This window comes from Salvia splendens, chromosome 14 (genome assembly GCF_004379255.2).
Source record: "Salvia splendens isolate huo1 chromosome 14, SspV2, whole genome shotgun sequence".
NCBI lineage: Eukaryota > Viridiplantae > Streptophyta > Magnoliopsida > Lamiales > Lamiaceae > Salvia > Salvia splendens.
This window is the reverse complement of record NC_056045.1, coordinates 27800691-27818408: the sequence shown is the minus strand read 5'-3', so window position 1 is coordinate 27818408 and position 17718 is coordinate 27800691. Positions and strand designations below refer to the sequence as shown.

At 32.6% G+C, this 17718-nt stretch overlaps 2 protein-coding genes across 2 annotated transcripts; both read left to right on the top strand.

Moving 5' to 3' along the window:
- The first annotated feature begins 805 nt into the window (after positions 1-805).
- Positions 806-2919, top strand: LOC121765897 (probable pectate lyase 18). Its single transcript, XM_042162181.1, has 4 exons — positions 806-942; positions 1045-1785; positions 1881-2019; positions 2321-2919. The coding sequence occupies exons 1-4, from the start codon at positions 836-838 to the stop codon at positions 2540-2542; spliced, it is 1209 nt and encodes a 402-aa protein (XP_042018115.1). The 5' UTR covers positions 806-835; the 3' UTR covers positions 2543-2919.
- An 11643-nt stretch (positions 2920-14562) lies between these two features.
- Positions 14563-17106, top strand: LOC121763714 (BTB/POZ and TAZ domain-containing protein 1-like). Its single transcript, XM_042159775.1, has 5 exons — positions 14563-14755; positions 14949-15082; positions 15408-15711; positions 15805-16121; positions 16560-17106. Exons 1-5 carry the CDS (start codon positions 14612-14614, stop codon positions 16738-16740), a joined length of 1080 nt encoding a protein of 359 aa, XP_042015709.1. The 5' UTR covers positions 14563-14611; the 3' UTR covers positions 16741-17106.
- Positions 17107-17718: the final 612 nt, after the last annotated feature.

Below are 17718 nucleotides of genomic sequence, written 5' to 3'. Positions count from 1 at the left end.
AAGGGGGCGGATGTAGAAATGTTACGTCCGAATAGGAGGTAATCAATCGCATGGGAGGGGGACCCCCCCGATCCCGCCACTGCATTGAAGTATAATTGTCTATAACAGAGTTTCTCATCCACATTCATATTAACAATTACTCTAGAACGAATGTTTACTAAGAAAAAATATGCGTATGGATTAGCCTGTACACTCGCGCGCGCATGTAAACAGTATACATAAGAAAATGGTTCAAATGAAACTCTAGTTATTGAGAGTCGAGAGAGCTAATGATCATTTTCAGCCTTTTTTTATCTCAAATTAATATTGTATGTTTGCGTTCAAATCTTACAAAGCGAGAAAATCTGAAATAAAAAGTTTAAATCATTGTCACCATGAATAAACTGACTTTACATAATACAACAATCTCTTGTTCTCGTGAAAACTGCAATTCTCGTGAGAATCAAAATATACATAAACAATACTACCATTTTCACTATAAATACAACACATAACAAAAACATGAACTAACATAAGATATCAAAATAATGAAATAATCTACTAGATTTCCAAAGTTGTTTTTTTAATTTATTTAATCACCATCAGCTTTTTCGAAATATTGGACCAGCATAACTACCAAAACTACCACGGGTAGGGTAGGGTAGGGGGTGGGGTGGGGGTGGCCTCTCCGCAAAACCAGTGATTACCAAAGGAGCTCAAGCCATGTGGGCCCTACCTGTTTAGTTAATTCACGCCATGTTGTCCGGCTTTAATCCTCTTTATAAATCCCATTCATTTCCCCCTCTCTTTCTCACTAATCTTTCCTCCATTTCCTTCTCTCTCTAAAATTCAAACAATGGCACCATCATTCTTATTCCTCTTGCTTACAGTCTTCCTCCCTTCTCTTATTGCCTCCTCTCCAACACTCAAAGACCCTGAGCTAGTAGTCCAAGAAGTCCATAGGTACAACCATACTCGCATGAAGTACAACTCTTCATGTTGTGCAATGTGTCACTTTTTCTTATTAATGTTAGTACATTGGTTTTAACAATGTGGATTTTGTAGGAAATTGAATGCCTCGAGGAGGAAATTGGGGTTCCTGTCCTGCAACACTGGTAACCCCATCGACGACTGCTGGCGGTGCGACTCCAATTGGGAGAAGAATCGCCAGAAGCTGGCCGACTGCGCGATCGGATTTGGCAAGAATGCCATTGGGGGCCGGGACGGAAAAATCTACGTCGTGACAGAATCTGGCGGTGACGACCCCGTGAACCCGAAGCCCGGGACGCTCCGCCACGCGGTCATCCAGGACGAGCCGCTATGGATCATATTCGCGCGGGACATGGTCATCCAATTGAAGGAGGAATTGATCATGAACTCGTACAAGACCATCGATGGTAGGGGGGCTAGTGTGCACATTGCCAATGGTCCATGCATCACCATCCAAGGTGTCACCAACATCATCATACATGGCATCCACATACATGATTGCAAGCAAGGCGGGAATGCTATGGTGCGGGACTCTCCACAGCACTACGGGTGGAGGACCATATCCGATGGTGACGGCGTGTCGATCTTCGGCGGGAGCCACGTGTGGGTTGATCATTGCTCCTTGTCCAACTGCAAGGATGGCTTGATTGATGCCATCCATGGGTCCACTGCCATCACCATAACAAACAATTACATGACCCATCATGATAAAGTCATGCTTTTGGGGCATAGTGACTCATACACACAAGATAAAGGGATGCAAGTCACCATTGCCTTTAATCACTTTGGTGAAGGGCTTGTTCAACGAATGCCGAGGTTAGTGAAATACGAGACGTAACATTGTATTCTATTTTAATTCTTTAAAAAAATTATTCGACTTAAGTATGTATTATGTCATTGTATATCATCAGATGCAGACATGGATACTTTCATGTGGTCAACAATGACTATACACATTGGGAGATGTATGCCATTGGTGGGAGTGCGGATCCCACAATAAATAGCCAAGGCAATAGATTTCTTGCACCAAATGATAGATTCAGTAAAGAGGTGAGGAATTTATTACATCTTTAAATTAAGTTAACGACATTATTCAATAGGGCAATTACTATAGAGTATACTAATTAATGCGTCTATTATTTTATTACTATTCAAGTTGAATATATACTGTAGTTTGCTACTATAAAATATTTAGCCGTTCACAAATTTAATTGTCACAATTATGTATATGTTGATATTGGATGAGTGAAATAAATACTTTGTACTATTTCTACTACTTCTATTAAAGGCATTCATACATGTAGCTGATATGGAGTTAGGTTTGTTGACAATTTAATTGAAATTGGTGAAGGTGACCAAACACGAGGACGCGCCCGAAAGTCAGTGGAAGAGTTGGAATTGGAGATCAGAGGGGGATCTAATGTTGAACGGTGCGTGTTTCACGCCGTCAGGGGCTGGGGCGTCGTCGAGCTACGCTAAAGCGTCGAGCCTTGGCGCCCGACCGTCGAGCCTAGTCAGCTCGATCACGGCTGGAGCCGGTAGCCTGAATTGTCGGAAGGGGTCGCATTGTTGATTGGAAATACTATTATGACCTTGTGAACGAAGCTAAATTGTTTCATTAAAGCCCTCAAAGTGGAATTCTAGCTAAGGAACCCTAAATGATGTTGAAATTTGAATTTAATGCTCTTCTTTAGAATGGCCACTTAATTGGTCCAAGGAGCACTAGGTTTCTTTCTTTCTTTTTTTCTTTTTTTCCTTTTTAATTTTATTTTTTTGTTTTTATTTTGGTGGATCTTTATTTCCATCAATTTTTCACTTTTGTTACTTTTTATTACAACCTCGGCCTGCTAATCCTCAACCATGGGTAGTACCGTCACTTTACACATGTAATTTGGTCTTTGAGAAAGCAAGTGCTGCAGAGTTGATATAATATAATTTTCCTCTATCTCACCCATCTCTTTATTTATTTATTTATTGTACAAAAACTTCTAAATCCAAAAAATGTGAGTTAACAAAGCCGAGTCAAAATATAAACAACAAAAAAGAATAATGAATAAAAAATTCTATCTAAATCTAATATAAAAACAGAGAAAACAGAAACAAACTAACATTACCCGAATCTAAAACAGAGTAGTCTCATCACCACAACTTTAACAAAATAATAAGTTTAAATATCAAACTCAAATTATTATTGAGTGTCACATATCCAATCATAAAGGATGAACCACCATGTATTGGGCATCACATACCTAAACGTAAAAAGGTCTCTAAAACTGATAAAGATTAAAAAATAATAATAAGTTAAAACAATAACTAAGATGAAAAACCAATCAAGACAAACAACAAATAAAACACAAAGCTCTAAAATACACTATGAAGAGTGGATGTAGAGAAAGACAAATGGCATAAACAAAACAAATTAGAAGAGTGGATGTAGAGAAGACAAGTGCTATGAACCAAATATTACCTACGAATTGATTAAGGTTAAGATAAAATATTTTATTCCAATTACAGATAGTATTGTAACTATATGTGGGATGAACATTCTAAATCAGTCAAAGATTATTATCTTAATGGTGAGAGTGATATGGGAATTATTATTTTAATTGGGTAAGATAGGGAATCAGATACTGTGTTTATCGATAATGCCAACTACATGCACTTACCTCTTCAAATTAATTACTCCTCTTTAATAATTTTTTATTAAATTATGCTTTACAATTTTCCAATTTTAGAATTTAAATCTTTGATGCACCATAAGAGTCACATAATATCTCTCAACTAATATAGGTACGTAGCTAACATTCATATTAATTGTTGTAATTATTAGTTTTAGCTGCGGGCTCTACATATAAAACTAATTAACCCATTGGATATTTTTTTTATAAATAATTAAGGCTATATAGAATTCCATGTGTACATTTTTATGCTACTAATTAAATTCTTAGTGAACTAAAAAATAAAATTATCAAACTAGGAAATATGTAGCCCTTGACGGATATATGAAAAGGCTTATTAGTTTGAAACAATATTTAAGAAAACAAAAGGACCCACTCTTACTCTATAAAATTTTGAAGACCAAGTAAGAATGTAAAGAACGATTTTCGTTGAAAAATGAAACAAATAAATATCTCATATAATAGTGTAAATAAAACTAATCATTATATCACACTACAACAATATAATTCTTTAAGAATATTTTTTAATGCAGTTAATGACGCTAATTTGTGTTTTTAAATATACCACTAACGCTTCAAAAAGCGTCCTTATTATTGGTGTCACAACTAATATTAGAGAACGCAAATAGAAGCATCCTAAAAAAATAAAAGATTAAGTTAATTTATTATTAATTTAAAACACTTTCTTTTGCGTTCTAAATGGTTGTTTTTTTAAAATTTCAATGTAAGTAATTGCATCTCAATTTTATATCAACTTTTTTTTAATGTCACCTTCTTCATTCAATTAAAAAGAAAAGTGGAAAACGGAAACTAAAGAAACATTATGCTAATTTGATTGGATTAAACCTAATGCTATTGGGGCCAATGATGTGAAGATTTTCTTTCAGGTATTCAAAACATTTAATTAGTTGAAATTTGGATTTTTGATGTGACAAAAGGCAACATGGCACATGCACATGCAATTTGATCTTCTTTCAATTGGGGCAGCTAGTAATTGGTTACAACTGCATTTTATTGACAAAAAACAATTCTCAAATTCCATTAATTAAATACTTAGCCTTCAACTGACTAATTTCTATATCATGCATTGATTATAAGTCATTTTCATTGTTTCCGTTAAAACTTGCCCTTTTTCTTGAACTACTTGTGAAATCATTTTAAGTGTTACATTAATTTAGTGCATGTGTATTAAAATTAATTTTATAAGTATGTTTATTATATAAACAAAACGATACTTAATTGCTCGATGAGCGACTCACATAGTTGTAGATAGTTTGGTGTAATAATACGTTTGTAGCAACGTTTCAAATTATGTCGTTCTTTCTATAGTTTTGATGAAATAATTAATATAGTACAATGTTTCGACAGTTCGTTAAGTTTTTTTACAAGATAGGAATATAATAGTCTCATAAGTTAGATGAAATTCGAACCAATAATATAATTTAATACTACTACATAAAAATGGATATTTAAAGAAATTAATAATGCATATATATATAAAAGGAAATAAAAAAATGCAAGTTTTTCTCCATCTCCATGTGACTTTTGACCTTTTTTACTTATCCCTATACTTCTATTAATTCTATTTTTGCTCCCTGAAATTTCCTTTTTTATAATGTAGATATCTTTTGGATATTTCTTGTTTAATAAAAGGGGAAAAGATAACACTGAAAGAAAACTAATAATTTCTTTTCTTGTAATATATTCCAGTGCAATGAAATTATTCTTTTCACTGTTTTTAAGTTTTCTTAATTCGTGAGACATGGTTCTTTGAAATGATTTAACCATGTGAGATGGTGGAAAAGTAGTTACTATTATTACTTATACTATTAGTTATAAATTGATCCAAAAAAGTGTGGTGGTTGATAGAAATTATTCTTCTAAATCATGCCCCATCAATTTCGAATCACGTGCAGAACATATACCAATTACAAAGCAAACTACCATAAATTTCATAACAAAATTTGATTTTGACTAGTCATATATCACAAACAAAAATTACTTTGGATTGGAAGAATAACTTTTTTCTAGAATGAAGTGGAGTGAGGCCATCCACTAAAATAATTCTTCTCTTTTATTATTCAGTACACTTCACTGTCATAATTCTACTTTTTTAACATGACTACATATTCATCATAATCTATTAATTATCTTATTTTTTTGTATTTATAGTTTTTTTAATAAAACTGAATTAATTATACGAATAAGTTAATTTTACAAATAATACTATAAATACAAATTAATCTAATTGTAAAAATCAAAACCTGAAACATTCATAAAATAAAATTAAAATTAAAATTACTACCACGACACATAAATTTATTTTGAATAAAAATACACACACCGTAATAGTTAAATACGAAACCAAAAATTGAGAAGGCAACAAGTGAATCCTACGCTTGCATGATTGCTATTTCCCATTGCCTTTTTTAAATAAAAGACAAAACTAATTGCATAATTTATTTATCTTAATTTTTTGTATTTATAGTTTTTTTTAAATATTTCTAAAGCCAAAATGAAACCCATTTTATATATACTTACAGCCAGGAAAATAAGCCCATTTTCGGCAAATAAAACTAAGCCCATTTTACCAATCACTTGATGCACAGAGATTGAGGCCAAGTTATAAGCTAAAAAAATAAATTCTACAAATAGCCTCTTTCGTTACTTGGGAAAATTAGCGGGCTTTTTCCAGAATGATGGGCTCAAATACAATTGGGCTTTTAGGTTATTTGGATATTATTGCCAATTATTTTACTCCTATAAGACGTGGTGTGTATGAATTTCTTTATTTCTTTTCTAATACACTATGTTGTTTAAAAAATTTCTTTTTTTTTAATCTGGAAAAAAAGAGGAGATGTTCTCAAAAAATAAGTAGATGGTTGGTATGGTAGAAAAATATTTTCATATCATTATCAAATATATTTTTTAAAATATTACTCACCATGTCCCATGTTACTCGCACATATACGTAGTATATTATCCTCTCAATTTGGATATCTGCAGAACTTCTTATATGAGTTATTAAGATTAAATGAAAATTTGAAATTACATATTTTTTAGTTAAAGAACTATCCACCATATATTATGAACATGTGAGAAAGATCACCTGTAAATTTAGAGATATTTATGTTAGAACACAAACGTGAATCTTTTGAAATAATTAGATCTTTTTCCAATCATACTTATATTGGAACGACATGTTTTCGATGGCAAATAAACATGGACGCTTTTACTCACCACAAGATAAGCCAATGACAATAATGTTATCATGTCTCAACACAAAATTTTAAAAATCATTATTAAATATTTAATAAAATAAATTATGGTTTTTTATTAATAAAACTCCACAAAATTAAATCGTTTTCAATTATTATTACTCAAACGTGACATGTCAATAATTTGTGTGCCACACATCGTGAATGTGAAAATGATGTCCATAAAAAGCATAAAAACTAGTAAGGTGTCAATTTTTTAGATTTTAACGTTCACAAAAAGAGAGAAATGAAATGGAAAGGCTTAAAATATCTTAGCCCTGGTTAAATCATGAACATTGATAAGTATATGATAGATAAACAAATCGACAAAATTGCTAAATTATTAACATGTTAGCAATTTTATTTTTGATTTTTGTGGTTGGTCCAATCCAAAGTGCTATTGACACGTTTCCATAATTTAAATCATCCATATATGATATTTAATGTGTTGACTTATATGAAAATCAATAAATCCAGTGCGAAACTGTGGATTTTTCGCATCACAAGTGTAAAAATCTTTTTCGACATATTTATGAGTAATTTAAATTTGGATGCATTCGTGTTATTTCAACGGGTCATGATTCATAATGAAATGATTATCGTCTAACTAATTAAAACTCATATAAATATCCTGTACAGTGCATAGCTTAGAAGCTACAAGATCTTTTTTATTTATTAATTTCTGATAATTATATTGAAAATATAATTTTACTTTCTTTGGAAGGGAGATACATTTTTTTCCTTTTTAAGGAGGGATGCCAACTATTCTAATTAATAAGTACATTGTATTTATTAATTTTATTGCAATAATTTATCAATAGTAAAAAATTTAAAATTCGATATCACATAATTGAATTTTTTTTAAAATTAAGTACTTGTATTGGGAGTCATATATTAATGTTATCTAGCATCACTGAAGAAACATATATTTTAATTATTACGTATAATCACAACGTCGTTTTGGTTTTGATTTATGCCCAAATCTCAACCAATAAAAATTCAGGTCTTATATATGCATTTAATTATTTTGAGTTGATACATATAATAATAAATTAATCTACAGCTATAATTTCATTCTTCACTCAAATAAATCATAAATTGAAAGCATGATAGCAAATTTTTAAAACTTTTTGCTTATTACACAACCCATTTTTTTAACTGAATTATTGATTTGTTCTCCTTCCCATTAACTAATTCTTTGCATGTGGGCATGTGTTATTTTACCGAGAGATACTCAGTGATATAATTGACTTTAATTAAAATATTGCTAATTTTACTGTTTTGTTTACTAATTTTTAATTCTTAATTCAACCCTAATTTTCCGTGATCTCAAACATGAAATTTCTAATTTCAGATTCGTGTAATATATGGTCTGAAATCTGGAACAAGATACACCACTAATTTAATTTAATAAATTATAATTATAGTATCTTTTATGTTCTATATTTTTATAGTATAATGTTTCAGTATAATTAATTAAATAAAACCGATGCCACCTAACTGCATGTAACACGATTTTTGATTATGTTGCTCAATTTAAGAGCTTCATCAATTAATATAACTTATCACCATCGATCAAATTGAAAGTTAATAGAAACGTTAATCATGGACCAATTTTATACAGTTTTTTCTTTATCTAAGAATAATGTCAAATATTATAACGCACACTTGTAAATATGTAAACCAATCAGGTGTCTATCAAAAATAAATAAATTATAAAAAAGTAAAATGTTTTTCCAAACTAACAGAAGCTTCGCGGCGAACCACCGTAGGCAATTACGTCAGCATGCTGCTAAATATTTTAAAAGGCAAATAATGTATAATACTATTAAGATTAAAATTAGTTAAATTTTAATGGTATGGAGCAATCCAAAGTCTGTTTTGTGGTATGATCGATCCAAAGAAAACCTTAACCGTGCAATAATTTATTAATATTTATTTTTCCAAATTTTGATAAATCCATAGAAGTCTCATAGTTATGTGTGGTGATTGTTTGCTTAGTAGGATACATGCATGCACGAATAGGCCAAGACTATACTAAGACGACTCTTCTATTTGTATATGTCATATTTCAATAAAATTCACATCGACATATATGTGTGTAAATTATAATAATATGTACTATATTCAAAGTAAAAAAATACAAATTGCTATAAAGTAACGTGAATTCATAGTATAAAACAGGATGTAAATTATATTAATATGTAGTACTATTTTCAAAGTAAAAAATACAAATTGTTATAGTAATGTGAATTCATAGTATAAAAATAGGAACTATTATTTTAAATATGACATGCTAACAGAGTATATCTTCATATATAATTTAAGATCGAAAATCCTATATTTTTAGTTCAATTAAAACTAATTCTTCGTTACAACATTTAAATACGCATTGTGGCCAATTTCTTGGAAGCTATACAATTTTCATTGTTGAGATATAATAATAACACGTGACTATTTTCTTTCGAGAATATAGACATAAATAACAATATATACCACACGACACATTAATTCCGAATGTACGTACGTGGAATTAACTGTATATCTTTATATTAAAAAATTCGAACCAAAAAGTAAAAGCAATACTTTGTAGTGAAGCATAGGCTTGATTAGTGAAGTCTTTACTAGTAGTACTAAAAAGGAATTAGTCAAAATTTGACAACAAGATTTTCAAAGTCTCCACTTTAATTGAGACCCACGTTTCGTTCTCTATTTAAATATGGAGTACTATATATTAGTATTGCACATGCTATATTTATATACAAATATCACTAATAAATTTATCTAAATTACTGAAATGTAAAATGCATATCACGTGTAAAAAAGTTTCAGAAAGGTTTGTTTTATTTTCAAATTTTTGCTATTAAGTAAACCATATCACACACATCTTCCAAAATTAAAATGGTGATATAATATAAGTATGAGTAGTTGATAGAAATCCATAGGTTTCATCCTAAAACCAATTGGTGATAGGAAGAGAGGCCCATGAGACTTATATATAGTGGATTAAGCTCTTTGTGTATAAAGATGTGGGATATTTTTTATGTTCATTTTATGTTTCAATTGCCAACATCCTCCCTCAAACCCCTCCAAGATACACCGATGTGAGATATTTTTTATGTTCATTTTATGTTTCAATTGCCAACATCCTCCCTCAAACCCCTCCAAGATACACCGATGTGAGATATTTTTTATGTTCATTTTATGTTTCAATTGCCAACATCCTCCCTCAAACCCTTCAAGGTGAATCTTGGAGGGTATGTGGAATATTTTTTATGTTCATTTTATGTTTCAATTGCCAACATCCTCCCTCAAACCCTTCAAGATGAATCTTGGAGGGTATGTGGGATATTTTTTATGTTCATTTTATGTTTCAATTGCCAACATCCTCCCTCAAACCCCAAACCCTTCAAGGTGAATCTCTCAAACCCTTCAAGGTGAATCTTGGAGGGTATGTGGGATATTTTTTATGTTCATTTTATGTTTCAATTGCCAACATCCTCCCTCAAACCCTTCAAGGTGAATCTTGGAGGGGTTGGACTTTTTTTATGATCGATTGGACAATCGGCCCAATTTTTTTCCGATCGGTTGGACCACTGGCCCAAATTTTCAGCCCAGTTATACTGCTGGGTCAGTCATTTTTTTTCGGTTTCAGCCCAGATATACTGCTGGGTCAGTCAATTTTAGCCCACAATCGGTGACCAGCTCTGATACCATGATAGAAATCCATGGGTTCCATCCTAAAACCAATTGGTGATAGGAGGAGAGACCCATGAGACTTATATAGTGGATTAAGCTCTTTGTGTACACCGATGTGAGATATTTTTTATGTTCATTTTATGTTTCAATTGCCAACAGTAGTACTATAAATTAAGGATTCCATCTATGTACTAGAACATGGGTGGCTTTGGAGGTTTACTTATTTAATCTACCTATATATTATAAGGTCGAAATTGTAGTCGAGAATAATATTCTGGTAGAAGCCAAAAACTTTAGATTTTAATGCTGTGATTAATTTGTAACTAGCTAATTAATTTATTCGGTCAATGCATATCATTTGTTCAGGTGTTAAATGTGGAATTCTTTATTGTCGGTTTAACTACAATCACAAAATGATGGCCATATTAGAATTGCATTCATACATACAACGAACAAAGACTTCTGCACGTAAAATATACTCCGTCCGTCCACGAAAAATAGGGCACTTTCATTTTTCTGCACCCGCTTTGAAAAAATAATAATAAATAGTTAAAGTGGAGAGAAAGTAAAGTACGTGAGAGAATAATGTAGAGAAGTCTCTTGTCTATGTTATTATCTCTCTTACTTTTCTCTCTCTACCTTAACTATTTATTATCATTTTTTCAAAACGATGGTAGAAAATGAAAATGCCCTATATTTCGTGGACAGGGGGAGTATTCAAGATTTCACCAACAATATATTCAAGATTTTTTATAAATAAGTTGAGCGTGTATTAAGATCTTTAAAATTATTTATAATATCTAACAGTTACTGTATATAGTATTTGATTAATTGATGTATCCCATAAAAGTATTCGACATGCTACACATTGGTTTTAAATAAAATACATAATCGCTCATAAACTTGCGATACCAACTTTCAAATTTGCATATTCAAACTTGCATATCAAACTATTGGCTTGTTCTAATTTTACAAAAAGTCAACATTCAAACGCTGACAGAGTTTAATAACTTACTTACATATACCAGACATCAATCAAAACGATATACTATTATTTTATTATGTTAAATAGTTTTATTTGTTGAATTAGGTTTGATAATAAGAAAAAATTGAGATGTGATGGAGAAAAAGAGAACCGAGAATCAAGCGAGAAATAAGATGGAAGAGGCTACAACAAATAAAATTATTTGATTTAATTTTTTTATTTAATTGTTTCACTACCTATAATGTAATGTCATTGTTGTTGACGTCTGATAATAAGACGTAAGTGTATTCTCAATTCTCAATGCATGTCAGTGTTCAAATTTTGATGGGTTATAAAATCAAAACAAACCAAGAATTTAGTAATTTACATACAAATTTTAAAGCATGCATACAACATCAAAATTGAGCGAATATCTAGCAATTTATAGAAAATACCGATATGAACTCATGTGTCTACACTTTCATCATATAAAATGTTATAGATCTATCTATTCTTTTATCATATAAAATATATTCGAGTGCAATGTGTAGTTTAAAGTTACTCTTTAGTACATTGAAGATGACTAATAATAGACCAATCAAATCTTTTGTCTCCACACATGTATAATACGATCTTGGGGACCAATCAATCACTCACCTCTTGAATGCATAAACTCAACAATACATGTATCCCCTAATTCACACCAATCTACAAATCAAGACCACACACCCTACATAGAGTTGAGTAATTAAAAGAGCCATATATAGGAGTATAAAATATTTTTGATTTTGAATAATGAGGATTTATTGATTTTACTTTTGTGGCTTGATTATGTTGTGTTGTTATCCTTTTCATGTGATTGTTTGTAGTTGATGTGAGGTATTGGGAGGTCCTTCTGCTGTCATTTGGTGTTTTCTTCTTTTTGTGCATATATAGTTAATTCTTTATTGTACTAATGTCTTAAATATTTTATATTGTTGTAGATTGTCTAGCTTGTTATTGTTATATTGCTGAATCATTGGATCGCTGTAAACATATAACTAAAATCATTTTTTTACATCTCTCTATTGTAACAACAATATCAGAATTTTTCTAGTAGAATCTACATTTACATTTTTATAACTGACATTAGACGTATTTACTTTACCCACCAAACACTCTTTCAAAGTAACAAAACATGAACCAAACAATCCATCACTACTAATCAAGTGTACTTGACTTCTCAAACACCTCATAATCAAATTCATAACCCTATGGTTACCATTAACAAAACATGCCAATAAGTAATGACCCAAATTCAATCTACTACTCCCCACTTGACCCCAATCGTCCACGGCAACAATTTTGGGACTTTTCACAAGTGGGAAATGGCCTTTTCCTGCCACGTGGCCCTAGAGCTCCAACATGTACTAAATATTTTTATTTTTTATGTTAAAAGAATCAGACAGGCTGGAAAAGTGCGCTGTTGAAAGGGATTAGATTGACACGTGGATTTAAATATGGGGCAAGGCCAATTTATATTAGGCGCTTCTCAACTCAAAAGGCCGTTTATTCATATTTGACCCTTCCCCATTTCCACTCTTATCCACAATTCAATTTTTTTGGCTTATAAAAAAATCTACTAGGGTTTAATTAGTTCAATTTGGAACTTCCAAGGGTGGTTTGGGTATTTCAAGTCAAAATTTTGGAACCCACTATGACTTATATTAGCACTATATTAATAATACATCCTAATCCTATCTTTTAGTTAGATATCTAGCATAGTTGATTAGGTTTGTTTTATAGCTAATCAAGATTTTTAATAGAGTTATTGATGTTTCCAAAGGGACATTCAAGAGATGTCTACTTATGTGGAGTATGTAAAATATATAAAAATAATTTTGATTTTTATGAATTTAAAAGGGGAAAATTACCCCGTCCCATAGTAGATATCACACATTTCCTCTTTTGGAAAAAGTTTCATCTCGCATTAATTATAAAATTATATTTTCTCTCCCTACTTAACACACAAAACAACATCTCCTAAAATCTCGTGTCATCTCCCAAGTGTGCCATCTTCTTTGGGACGGAGGGAGTATTATTTAATCTTAATTTGTGGTTGACTTTTGGTCAATCTCACATCTTTCAAATTATGCAGATTGAATAATAACTTTACTACAATTATGCAAGAAAAATTCCAAATCGTGAATGCCCGAATTCGTGAATACTTGAATGCGGTTTGGTTGTTTTGAATCTAAATCCTGCTCATATATATGCATCGAAATTGCAGTATAGTGAAGTTTTAAAATTTAGATGTTAATGATGCAAATTGAGAAAAACTTAATGTTGGATCAGTTCCATCTGGATGATAATGTTTTAAAGAATTTAATATGTTTTGTGGGTGAGTCCTACTTTTTTAATATGTTTTGTGGGTGTCTACCACCCATTTCACCAAAAAAAATGTCCCATAAGACAATTGCTGACTTGTAATAATTGTTAGTCGTTTGAGTAGCTCTTTTGATATACTATATGCTAACTTTTTAAAGTAGCCAATGAAATAAATGTTTATAACCAAATTATCGAGCAACACTAATGTTTGACTTGAATAAGGTTTATAATATCCAAGCCAATTATAACTGATCAAACAAAATCAAATTACTATTTTGAAAATTCGAGGAAACATCAAGGAATACCACTTCTAGTAGTATACGAATTTTGAAGGCAAAATGTTATTCTACTTGAAATAAAATAAATAATTCCAAGATAGTATCCCACCAATATCCAATCAAAGAATTAATTTTATTTAATTAAATTAAATTAAATTAAATTAAATGTGATCTACTACATACATTGAAAGAGTCTTTGACCAAATTACCTACCAAAACGAAGTCGCCCGACCCGACAGCGCGTGGAAGCCAAACATTTTTCATTTAGGCGTAACCGGGTCCGGGTTACCGGGTCAAGCTTTGGAGTCGCCTATAAATACGATCCTCTCATTTCTCCTTCTCACAAATCACAATCTCTCCACGCAAAAAGCGACCTCAAAAACTAGTATTTTATTAATCATGGTGCAGCTGAAGAAGAAACTTTCCGGCAAAATGAGACTCAAATACACTCCTCCCTACGCCGGCGCCGGCGACATGCCGGAACCGGATATGTTCGTCCTCACCTCCGCCGGTCAGCGAATTCCGGCGCACTCTAAGATTTTGGTAAATTTACTCTCTGATCTTCAATTGTGTTGATTCATCAGCTTAATTCAGTTCTATTTGTGTGTTTGGATCGTTTTCCACTTCACTTTAGTTCGATTTGAATTCCAGAGCATTCAATTTTAACACAAATCTCTGTTTTTTGATCGGAATTGTTAAATTGTGGCATTTTTTTAATAAGTGGGGAAATTTGCAGGCATCAGCATCGGCGGTGCTGGAGAGCATAATCGAGAGGCCGGAGAAGCACCGGAGCACTGAACGGAAAATCACAATCTCCGGCGTACCGTACGACGCCGTCCATGTCTTCCTCCGGTTTCTCTATTTGAATAAGTAAGTTTGTTGTTCTAATCAACATATGTATATTTTACTTTTTTTTTTTATATTCAAAAAGCTATTCCAACTCTCAAGCTATAATTTTAAATTCGACCAATTAAAGAAGCACAAACAATAATTTTCACATCCGCCGTCCATTTCACAACCTCCTCGACACGTGGCTTATTATCCGCGTTCTTAGTTGGTGGATTGTAGATATTTTATTGATTCGAGTTACTGTTTTGGTAGGCGCGGCGAATTACAGAGTTTCCAACATCACAGGAACTTGGAATTCTGTCAAACTGTATTTACTAAATTGCCCTTCCGGTGTGATTTATTTCAGGTGCAGCGATGAGCATATGGAGAGCTATGGAATCCACCTCTTAGCCTTGTCGCATGTCTACTCTGTGCAGCAGCTGAAGCAGATATGCACAAGAGGTTTAGCTAAGCGATTGAGCGTTGAAAACGTGGTTGATGTGCTTCAGCTTGCAAGATTGTGCAACGCGCCGGATCTCTACCTCAAGTGTATGAGATTGGTTTCTGATAAATATAAAGCTGTCGAGGAGACCGAGGCGTGGAGGTTCTTGCAAGAGCATGATCCCTATCTCGAGCTCGAGATTTTACAATTCATCGATGAAACTGAATCGGTATACACCTCATTAACTTGTACCTCGAACTTCTTGTGGTGTATGTTTTGGATTCTTGATTTGATATTGATGGACTATTGTTGATTGGTGTAGAGGAAGAAGAAAACGAGGAGGCACAGGGAGGAGCAGAGCTTGTATATGCAACTGAGCGAAGCAATGGATTGTCTCGAGCATATATGTTCGGAGGGATGCACGAGCGTTGGCCCGTGTGACATGGACCCGAACGAGCATAAGGGCCCGTGCAGCAAGTTCTCAACCTGCCAAGGGATTCAGCTTCTGATCAAGCATTTTGGTGCTTGCAAGAAGAGGGTTAATGGAGGGTGTTCGCGTTGTTCCCGGATGTGGCAGCTGTTCAAGCTGCACTCTTCGATTTGTGATCAACCGGACGAATGCAGAGTCCCCCTCTGCAGGTAATGAGAAGCATTTCTTGGTTTTTCAATCTTTACTTAATTGCTTGATTTAGCTAAGCATTGGGGAATTCACTTGGATTAGCCAGATAGAAAGAGTCTAGTTTTTTAGCATATATAGATTACTTTATTTGGTGAGATATGCTAAATTGCTTTACATTCTCTATGAAAAGGGAAATGAATCAAGCTGTCATTGTTGGGTTATATCTTTTTTTGATGAATCTGCCAGATATGTTCACTGATTTTAGATCAAGAATATGCCTTGCTAGATCTGATTTTGGTATTGGTTGTTAGCAGTCACATTTAATTGTCAAATTCTCCTGATATACTACTATGATAATTTTAGTGGGGTTGGGATGAAATATAAGTAGGAACAAACACTTAAATTAAAATACAGCTGGTCCTAACAATCAACTAAAGTTTGGTATGGTTATGTCACAGACATTTCAAGTTAAAGACACAACAAGACAGACGAGGGAACGACCCCCGGTGGAGGCTGCTTGTGAAGAAGGTGATCTCAGCCCGAACCATCTCTTCTCTCTCCCTACCAAAGAGGAAAAGAGAGGATGAGCCCCGGATTGTGTTGCAGCCTCACGGGTTGAGGAGGAGCATCAGAGTGTAAATCAGAATCTCAAGATGACAACAGCCAAGAAACATGTGTGTTTCTTGGTTTACTTTGCCATGTAAATTTGTGGTTAAAGTTGAGTTTGTAAAAAATTGGTGGTGATGGTTGTGTGTTGTCACATAGCATCCTTTTGTTAGGCTTAGGGAAGGGGGATCGTCGAGTTCGATCCGTAGACTTCTCTGTTATAAGATAGGAGGTCGCACTATTTAGAAATCTCGTTCCCCTCTTTTTTTTTTGCGTGTTGGTTGGTAGCAAAGAAGTAGGAAAGGCCAACTAGTAGTAATCTTGTTTTTGGTAGTGTATGGATTGGTTTGTCCATATATCTTTGTTAAGTTATGTATTTTGCATTTGCAATTGGCTTCTTTTCTTTTGTTTTCGGATGGATTATTCAATTTGATGCTCATCTACATTAGCTATATAATATTACTATCAATTTAGTTTTTTAGGTAGTTGTTGATCGTCGAAATTAGTTCGATTGCTTTAAGATTGAGATGAAGTTTTGGTGTGGATGACTGAAATTTTGGTTTTGGAATCGGAATTATTCCTGAGATAAATATTCGATGGTTTGAGTTCACGTTACAAACTTTACTCTCATTTAAATTTGAATATATAATTTGATTGTGCAAAATATTACTACTTGAGAAGGACTCAAGGAATTAAATAATCAGGAGAAGGTAGAAAGTGCATATTTAGAATAGGGCATCTAAAATTTCAATCTTGACCTAGTTCAATTCACGAGTAAATATTTGTATAACATTTACACTACTATTATTTTAGTAGAATTTTCATAACTCATAATGCGGATTTCTTATTTATCTATTAAAAAATAGAGGAAGTAAATGGTGTGACCAATTAAATCATGAAGATAATGGAATAAGTCTTATTTAAATCAATAAATTTCAACACAAGATTTCCAAATGGCGAAGCACAATCGCCCCCAAAAAGTCGAAACGTTATCCAAACTGAAATTAAATT

Excerpts from the sequence above, each read along its gene's own strand:
- LOC121765897 (XM_042162181.1), top strand. The coding sequence starts at position 836 with ATGGCACCATCATTCTTATTCCTCTTGCTTACAGTCTTCCTCCCTTCT. Across the intron at positions 943-1,044 it reads GTAGTCCAAGAAGTCCATAG|GAAATTGAATGCCTCGAGGA; the intron begins GTACAACCATAC and ends TGGATTTTGTAG. Across the intron at positions 1,786-1,880 it reads CTTGTTCAACGAATGCCGAG|ATGCAGACATGGATACTTTC; the intron begins GTTAGTGAAATA and ends GTATATCATCAG.
- LOC121763714 (XM_042159775.1), top strand. The coding sequence starts at position 14,612 with ATGGTGCAGCTGAAGAAGAAACTTTCCGGCAAAATGAGACTCAAATAC. Across the intron at positions 14,756-14,948 it reads CGGCGCACTCTAAGATTTTG|GCATCAGCATCGGCGGTGCT; the intron begins GTAAATTTACTC and ends GGAAATTTGCAG. Across the intron at positions 16,122-16,559 it reads TGCAGAGTCCCCCTCTGCAG|ACATTTCAAGTTAAAGACAC; the intron begins GTAATGAGAAGC and ends GTTATGTCACAG.